Source organism: Oncorhynchus masou, chromosome 16 (genome assembly GCF_036934945.1).
Source record: "Oncorhynchus masou masou isolate Uvic2021 chromosome 16, UVic_Omas_1.1, whole genome shotgun sequence".
Classification (NCBI taxonomy): domain Eukaryota; kingdom Metazoa; phylum Chordata; class Actinopteri; order Salmoniformes; family Salmonidae; genus Oncorhynchus; species Oncorhynchus masou.
In genome coordinates, this window is record NC_088227.1 from 7,013,960 (window position 1) to 7,023,513 (window position 9,554).

The following is a 9,554-nucleotide window of genomic DNA, read 5'->3' on the forward strand; positions in this document are numbered from 1 at the left end:
TCCAGGCTGTTTCACAACCGCCCGTGATTGAGAGTCCCAGAGGGCAGCGAACAATTGGCCCAGCGTTGTCCGGGTTAGGCCGCCATTGTAAATAAGAATCTGTTCTTAACTGACTTGACTAGTTAAAAAACATTGAAATCAGGTCCTTAGTTCTTGGGTTGTGATGACATTTGATTGTAGCGACATTACCCAATACCTGGTAACCTTGTCAAGAGGCTCAGATCTATTGGTATAACGGTGAGGGGCTTGAGATAGAGAAGTGCAAAGGAAGGGTGTAGTGACCTTAACCTAAGAACAACCTCATTAAGAGGTCCGCAACTTGTCATAACAGCTAAGGTATTGGGTTGACATTCAAGTCTGGGACAGGGACTCAAGTCCTGGTTAGGGCTGTCCTTGAATTCACTGCAGTGTGAATTCCTAGCGGTACGTCAGTAGTTGAAATCGCCAGCAGCAGGAATTATTTTTTTAAGCAGGAAATCCTACGAATTTGAATCAGAGACGTGATTGTTTTGAATAAGAAAAGGGCTCTTTCGTTCAAAGATTGGCAGAAAAACTCAAAATACTGGATAAGCACACAATTCATTCATATGATTTTGGAACCTTTATTAAAAATGGTATAAACTGCTCGTTTACTCATAAAAAGCATTATCTTCTCAAGCTCATTGTCATGCATGTCAACTTCATCATAAAAAAAACGTGGTATCTCCCACCTCATGGCTGTTTAATCAGAAATCAGTTGTCACAATATCATCTTGTGGTCGAGTGCAGGCTTTGAACGTGGTAAAAATGAACCACTGTTGGAATAGGTCAGCTGAAAAGCACAATTCTTTGCACGTTCTCAGATTGGTTTGAATAAGGACATTACTTCACTAAATGTATGCAAAGAAAGTCAAGAAACCAAATACAAATTAATGTTTGAAAGGTGAAAAGCTTCTGCAATCGTTAGTATTGCCAAGGTTGAACATCACCATATGATTGAAATGAATAAATAAATAAGTAATCACAGAAAATTAGACATATACCCATTATAATTATTCACTTGTAAGGAGACAATATAAGAACATATGTAACTTTAATAGCAAACAAATGGCACCACATGCTAGGTGACAGCTAGCCGCAGTGCAAGATTGAACTGTCTGGCTCAAGAAGGCCATGTGTTCATTAGGAATACTGTACATATAGCACCAAACCAGACCAAGATCACATTGTGAGCATACTGAACATAATTCACGTTTTCAACAATGCCTATTTGCTCTTGTTGCTCAAAGACACAACCAAAGATAAACCTGTGAAAGACAAGGTAAATTAGTCCCTAATCACACATTGAGCCTTTTGTGCAATCGTTCTTGCTTACAAATGTAAAAAATAAAAAGACAGCCGAGAACAATTCCCAGACTGTCTATAGTAAAACATATATACTTTAAAAAAGATTATTAATGTAAATGTTGTGCTGCTCTGAATTCATGTAGTGTAATAGGGACAATAATTTAAACCAAAAAGAGTACATATTGAAATACAAAGTAAACATAATAAATAAGTATGGTGAACTTGAGAAACTGTTAACCTCTCAGATAAAAAAAAAAATGGCATTGCATGGAGACGGATATCACTCAGTTTCCATACAGATGAAGGTATGTAGATACTGTATGTTCACACATACAAGACAAAAAGTCAGAGGCACAAGTTTAACCAAACAGTCAAGTTTTAAGTCTATAAGCTATGAGCCGACAATGATCTCCATAATGTGGTCAAGTTCACAGAGATCGGTTCTACAGCTGGAGTTGGACGTGGGGCCATGGGAGGAGGCCATGCTGTCCAGAAGGTTGTAAGGCCCCATCTTGGGGGTGCTCTGAATGCTTGTGAGCATGGTGTCCAAGTCATAATAAGAGGCATCAACGGCTGAGAACAGCTCCTCTAGTGCCGGGTCTGACCCAGGGGTGCCATTTTTGATCTCGAACGTCCCAAACACCTGCCCCATCACTGTTTTAGCCCCCTGCCCAGACTCGACCTCTGAACCGGAGTCTTTGATGACCCGGTCCTCTACCGCCGCCATTCTCAGTTCTGCCCTGTCCCAGCAGTGGTCGATGGTCCCCAAGAGGGCCGGGGCCCCGTCGCTAAATGTCACAGAACAGAGAGCCTCGTCCGTTACCACTTCTTCCTCGCGGCAACCATCGTAGCCCATCACCGAGTAGAGCTTGGGCCCACCGCCCTGCTGCTCCAGCGCCGATGACAGACACAAAACCTCGGTGGCCACCAGGTGGTCAGATGGGCCAGAGCCGCCGAAAGCCTCAGTGACCAACTGCCAGCTCCCATCATGGGTCATTTCCTCCTGGATATGGCGCACCGTGTTGGCAATGAGGACCGAGCGGCACATGTTGGGCTCCACCAGCATGTGGCACAGCTGCAGCTTGATCAGAGACATGTCCAGCAGGGACTGGCGCTGCCGGCTGTACAACGCCGCCTTGTTGTCCATCGCTGCGTCCACACTGTCAAAGAACTTGCGTTTGGTGCCCTTGGAGTACATGTTGGCCCTGTGGGTGGAGCCAAATAGGACTTTGGTTAGAACATAAAGCTTTTTAATAATTAGCCTTTTCCATTCACTTGTTTAGCATGTTAAGCTTAGTATTTCAGTGTTTTATATTGTTCTGTAAAGATGTCAAAAGCCCTATTTACTTATTGTAATAAGATTTCTTAATAAAACATACTAGAATATCAAGATTTCAAAAGGCTGTAATGACAATTTGCTAAGGCTAGAAATTAAAATGTACATCCCGAGTGCACCTGAAAATCAAAGATATTATCAATAATGTACTTGTGTCATTTACTTTTCCTACGGGTACGGACAGGCACATACACGAGGCGGGATCTGAACTAGCTACATTACTGAACTAGCTCTCGAAACTAAGCGGCATTCTAGTTTAACAATACATATTTCTCACTGATATGAAAGGTCCTTATCCTTCAAAATCATACCGCAACGACACGTCTTAATGTTCAGATTGAGCATCGGGGCTCTTAACAAAACTCCCCTGTAAAGACAACACCTTTGTCCAATGACTCCTATGTGTAATCTAATGGAACTGAGAGTTATGATGGGTGTTGAACAACTGTTTCTGTTCTTAACTCTCTTTCAGGTCTTTTCAGGCAGACCTGGAAGGTGCCAGCTAAGTGGAGAATCCAACTTAGATCACCACTGATAAAGAAATATATCATTTGCTACCAGAATTCTTGTGATTGGAGCACTCTAGCTCTACAGTCTTTAAACCGATAACAAGGCTTGTGTTACGGTAGAGGGAAAGAAAGAGGAACAATGGCAGAAAGGCATTCGTCTGAACTGATACTATCTCTGCCGATTATCTGGGCCAACGGCCACATCTTCTAATATGACATTTTATTAAATGCCTTTTAAGACAGGGAGTCAAAAAAAATAATGTTTACAGCCAAAGAGTTACATCAACTAAAAAAAACAGTTTGTTAACTGCATATTCCAACCAATGTCAGTATTGGTAAATCATTTTCAAAGGTACATACTGTGGTCCTAAAATAAAACACATACACAGACTTGTTTTAGCCATTTGCAAGAAAGGCGAAACATGAAGATGTGGAAATTGGACCTTTGTCAATTCAAGCATAGTGGCAATAGAAAGAAATAACCCACTTCTGATGCAAGCATTAGTAATATTAACCCAAAATATCACACCGAGTAGCAATAAAATGGCAGACACGCACTGAAAACGGCTAAACAGCACTTTGTACATACATCCACAACTGAGACGAGCGTTGGACACTTGTCTCCAGCCACGGCGGCCAGCCAACCAGAGCTGCGGGAGCCTAAAAGTGACAAACATGCAACTAGAGCAGGGACAACACACAGTTCCAGCATGTCAATGCACATTACATCCAATGTCACTGGGTGACCCGTGTGTGTGCAGAGGGGGGAGGGGAAGATGCACTAGAACTCAGCTACTGGGACCAGGTGCTGAGGAACTATGAAAGGCTAATAACAATGCCCGCTTTACTTCCTCAATGCCAAGTTGTTTGTGTCACATCGGGTTAGAACCTCGTGTGGTTGTTTGAGCTACAGGAAGCGGGAAGGTAGTATGCATCGTTTTGAACACCAAACCAACAAACTGTTAGTTGCAGGCGAAAACTAAGAACCACATACATAATGCGAAAAATATATCATGTTGAAGGGTGGAATCGTTATGCAAATTACAGGATTTGTTTGATAGTCACAAAGATCACAGGAGGAAATCTTAATTAACAACCGTTAGCTGTAAGGATAACACATAACATTGAAGGGGGGGGGGGGGGGTCAGTCAAGGTTGAGATGAAGGCATGGGAGATTAGCCTACCTGACACAAGAGCGTCATCCCAGCACTGTAGAGACATTGACCAGAATGCAAGCCGACACGTCCTCTGCAGCGTGACTAAACTACACCACATGTCAGGGGACACACAGCAGCAGCTATTTCACTACCTTGCCCATTTGCAGTCATTTGAGAAAGTTACATTGTTTTTAGGGCAATGTGGAAGTGACTTACTGAAAGTGGAATGACATTTATGTTTCAAAAAAATAAGTTGTATCTATGTACTTATTTCCCACACCTCAAATCCTGAAGCAATTTATGAGCATTTCAGGTTGAATAAACTCCCAGATGCCTCTCCTATGGCAAATTGCAACAAAAATCTTTACAGGTCAACTGATGTTCAAATTGCCTACAGTGGATTGGATTTATTTTAATACTTCATCTTTGTACACAGCACTGCAGTAACAAACCTATTGGACAGTTGAGTTCCCGGTGTTTGCTTTGACAGTGACATTAAACTCCAAGAAGGCCTTGTTAATAGACTGATGGGCTTTTTTTTCTTATGAAAATGTCAATTTTAAAAGAAAAAAAATAACTGCCAAATAAAATGAACATCTGCCCTTTTGGCCACATATTATCCCTCAAAAAAATGTTGCAGTTTAGTTGCTGCAGTCAACTGCGGTATTGTGGACACAGTAATTGCAGAGAATTTAATTGCAGTTTACCTCCCCTCTCATGTATGAATCATGATTTTACTGCTGTGAGAATGTAGCTCGTCATCATCTGGCCAGTAAATGGCAGCACTGTGACCACATCAGGACGTGGGGCGAACGGAGGAGTGAGGCACCATGCATTGTTAGAAGTAGCAGTATGTGGAGCTAATTCAACACTTCAACAATGTAAGAAGCCTGGAGGGTGGCAAGGGGGGAATTTGAAAACACTGAAGATGAGCTACTAGGTTTTATCATTTACATCCACTGGTGTAGAGGTCAAATGATCCCTTACGAAAAAAGATTGCAGTATAACTACAGTATGCGGAAAATACTGAGTCAAAAAGTTTACAGTATAACATAGATTATTATAAGACAACAAAACTTAGTCCACCACGATAAATTACTTTACATGTTGTTTGTGACATCCTCTTTAACTTACTTTTTAGACACGAACATAAAAACCTAGAGGGAAAAGGAGGCCATTTTGAATTGACAATCAAACGTTATTCTGGCCAAATTCTGGTCGCCGAAGGCGCCAACAAGTAGTTTTAAAATGTATCCTGGGACCACGTCTGGATGTAACCCATCAAAGTGCTGATTTATTACCAGTCTGCTTACTGGTAACAGAGGTTACAGTGTAACAAATATCTATGGAAAGCATTAAATACTGCTAGTAAACTCCATGATAACTTACGTTCGAAATCGACCGCGCATTTGAAACACTTTCGGGGGACTTTTATTATTAAAGAGCAAACTGACCATTTAAAACGTGTTACACTCAAAACACATTACGTAATGCATATTTCAATGTGTTGGGCTTACCTTTACAAAATCAGTTTTTTTAGCCGAGGGTTCATGTGATCTTCGTGAATAAACAAATTAAAGGCGTAGCTTCCACCGACACAGATTGCAGTCGAAGCACTGCTGCTTGTCGTGAGCGGACACATAGGTCTTGATCGACAGCCCGTCTGTTGAAATGGGGGAAACATTAACAAAAGCCACACTGAAGAAACAGGAGACGCCACACCAGTATTCTGCCAGCAGCACAAATGATGACGTCAAGTTTTTATGGTAATGAAGAAACCTTCAAAATAAAAGACCCCATTTCAATGTGGATAACTCAAAGACATTGAATTTTGGCCACTTTTATTGTGCCAACAAGAAAAGGCATATTAGGTTGTTTAAGTAAACAAATAAACAAATATGGTTTTCACATTTATTTTAACAGAGAAGTCATACTGAGACTAGGATCTATTTTACAGATGAGCCCTGCATAAATACTTGAAACACATACAATACACAAAATTACAAAACACTAAGAAAAACAGACACATTTATCAACAGAGATCATTACTCTGTACTGACCAAGGGGGACAAGATCATCTAATCTGTAAATTGTTCCACATAAAGGGGGCAAAAAAAATAAAAGCAGGTTTATCCAACTCTGTGGAGACCAAAGGGGCCTCCAATGTTATCCAAGCCTGAGACCGGGTTTGGTAATTTGTCAGTCTAAATTAAATGAATGATGATAGTTTCTGCATGAGTGCATTGTAGATAAACACGAGAAAATGCTGTTCTCTTCTTACATACAAAGAGGCCCGCCCAAATCACTTTTTGATACAAAGCACAATGGTGAGTTATTTTACCATCACCGTATAAACCAAAGGGCACAATGGAAAACATAATCTCGTGGTTTAAGTGTAGATGCTGCTGCATGCATACAGACAGTGGCGATTTTAGCATGTCAATATTGGTGGCGCAAACAATGTTTTTTGGGGTGGGGTGCATGCCGGCAAAGCCACAACACAACACTAAACAATACATTTATTGCACTATAACAGTGACAAACGGTGCCCACAAACTGTTAGGGCCTACATAAAGCTGTCCCAACAGCAACATGGAGTGAATCCTTACCACTGCTACACCTCGCTATCAGCGGAGCCTTGTCTGGCAGCGAAACAGTTTATTCAGCCTCATTTACTGCCTTTTTGAAAAACATAGCTGATATGGCTGACTTGCTTAAACAAATGTGGTTTCTACTGACATTTGAGATGTACAAACTATAGCATAAGGGAACGACGAGTGGATAAGAGGCAATCCATAATTTCGATTAAGACATTATTGGGTGAGCTAGGACGGACGTAGTCAATATAGCTATTTGTTTAGCACTTTTGAAATGTACAGTGACAGAATTCAGAACATGGGCTCTTCTTACAGTATTCTCCCTGTACACCAAGTCTGAACCGTAGGATAAATAAAGGGGGCATATAAGCAAACAATGAAAGCTCTTACAATATTCAATGATTATTGTAAGAGGCTATAGGTGCACATATACATGTGCACCATCAAGTCAGAACAGTAGATTAAGTTATGAGGGAGGAAAGGGACCAAATTATTAGGGTGAGGCACATGGGCTGCTACAGCTTACTAAACAACATACACTTAGTACTACTTTCTTGGCCACAGTATACATATCTCCCTGGCATATTAAATAATTTATGCAGCAGCATACAATATATTTTTGGACTCACCTTGTTGTGCTGTGCTCAGTTGAACACAAAGGTGGCGCAGCGGTCCTTCTTGTGGGCTCTAGAAAGAGACCTGAAATCCAGAGTTTGGATGACCTTTCAAAATAGTTTTCCATATTTTCCCAGTCATAGCTAATTTTATCTGAGTTCCCAGTTGTCTTGAACTCACTGAAGCCTGAGATTTCCCAGTTCCGAGTTTCCAGTTATTTTGTAAGCGGTAGAAGTCATGCTGGATTAACAGCATGGTTAATGTATTCAAACTTTTTCAGCACATGGCGTTACTCCCTTTTTCGTGATATCCAATTGGTAGTTACGATCTTGTCTCATTGCTGCAACTCCCCAATGGACTCGGCTTCATGATTCTTAAATGGAAGAAGTTTGGAACCATCAAGACTCTTCCTAGAGCTGACCACCCAGCCAAACTGAGCAATCGAGAGAGAAGGGTCAGGGAGGTGACCAAGAACCCGATGGTCACTCTGACAGCGCTCCAGAGTTCCACTGTGGAGATGGGAGAACCTTCTAGAAGGATAACCATCTCTGCAGCATTCAACCAATCAGGCCTTTGTGGTAGTGCCCAGACGGAAGCCACTCCTCAGTAAAAGGCACATGACAGCCCACTTGGAGTTCGCCAAAAGGATCCTAAAGGACTCTCAGGTCATGAGAAACAAGATTCTCTGGTCTGATGAAACCAAGATTGAACACTTTGGCTTGAATGCCAAGAGTCACGTCTGGAGGAAACCTGGCACCATCCCTACGGTGAAGCATGGTTGTGGCAGAATCATGCTGTGGGGATGTTGTTCAGCGGCAGGGACTGGGAGACCAGTCAGGATTGAGGGAAAGATGAATGGAGTAAAGTACAGAGAGATCCTTGATGAAAACCTGTTCCAGAGCGCTCAGGACCTCAGACTGGGGCGAAGATTCACATTCCAACAGGACAATGACCCTTAGCACAAAGTCAAGACATTGCAGGAGTGGCTTCGGGACAAGTCTCTGAACGTCCTTGAGTGGCCCAGCCAGAGCCCGGACTTGAACACAATCTAACATCTCTGGAAAGACCTGTGCAGCATCGCTCCCCATCCAACCTAACATGTGCGTCTATAATGTGTTGGTGTAAGATGAAAGATGTAACTTTTTTTATGCACTCTCATTTTATGCACACTTTTTTTGTGTTAAAATAAAGAAAGTTATATGCGCCTCATTTGCATAAATGCAATGGTTATTTGCATATATGAATACATTAACATATAGATGCAACAGAGAGGCAATGTAATTCCATTGAGCCCATTTCATTCATTACCTTGGTGTGTTTGACAGGTCATTTCAACAATTTCTGTGGTCGTAAAGTTAACGAGAAAATAACGACAGGCAACAGTACGAAAGAGTAGCAGGAGTAAAAATGCTGGTTTTAAAGCATTCCACTTTCAGGTAGATCTTTGTTGACTATTGCTGGGTGTTATCATCCACCATGTGATATCGGCACATGCATACTTAGGCTGGACTGGCTCTCGTTCAGGCAAGAGAAAAATAAGTGCTCTCAGGCTATTCGGGAAGGCCAAAGTTAGTTACTGTTAGGAGCAGTTCTCTCTCTGTGGGTCTATCCCCAAGAAGCTCTGGAAAACGGTTCAAGACCTGATGAATAAACCCTCCTCCTCACAGCTGCCCATGTCTCTTAAAGTTGATAATGTGGTTGTTACTGACAAGGAGCACATGGTTGAGCTCTTTTTTTTATTTTTTTTACCTTAATTTTACTAGGCAAGTCAGTTAAGAACAAATTCTTATTTTCAATGACAGCTTCGGAACAGTGGGTTTAACTGCCTGTTCAGGGGCAGAACAACAGATTTGTACCTTGTCAGCTCGGGGATTAGAACTTGCAACCTTTTGGTTTCTAGTCCAACGCTCTAACCACTAGGCTACCCTGCCGCATCTTTAATCACGACTTCATTAAATCAGGATTCCTATTTGACTCAGCCATGCCTCATTGCCCGTCCAACGTTTCCTCATCT

General features: G+C 41.8%; 1 protein-coding gene across 3 annotated transcripts; it reads right to left on the bottom strand.

The window, feature by feature from the left end:
• Positions 1-582: 582 nt before the first annotated feature.
• Positions 583-6,051, bottom strand: LOC135557383 (cell division cycle-associated protein 4-like). Of its 3 annotated transcripts, XM_064990604.1 has the most exons (4): positions 5,846-6,051; positions 4,356-4,435; positions 3,761-3,831; positions 583-2,531 (listed from the first exon to the last, which is right to left on the bottom strand). In XM_064990604.1, exons 2-4 carry the CDS (start codon positions 4,371-4,373, stop codon positions 1,718-1,720), a joined length of 903 nt encoding a protein of 300 aa, XP_064846676.1. In that variant the 5' UTR covers positions 4,374-4,435; positions 5,846-6,051; the 3' UTR covers positions 583-1,717. The 3 variants fall into 3 exon arrangements, with proteins under 3 accessions (XP_064846676.1, XP_064846678.1, XP_064846679.1); XM_064990606.1 differs by lacking the exons at positions 3,761-3,831; positions 4,356-4,435; XM_064990607.1 differs by lacking the exons at positions 3,761-3,831; positions 5,846-6,051 and having other exon boundaries at positions 4,356-4,437.
• Positions 6,052-9,554: the final 3,503 nt, after the last annotated feature.

Excerpts from the sequence above, each read along its gene's own strand:
- LOC135557383 (XM_064990604.1), bottom strand. Across the intron at positions 2,532-3,760 it reads CGCTCGTCTCAGTTGTGGAT|GGCCAACATGTACTCCAAGG; the intron begins GTATGTACAAAG and ends CTCCACCCACAG.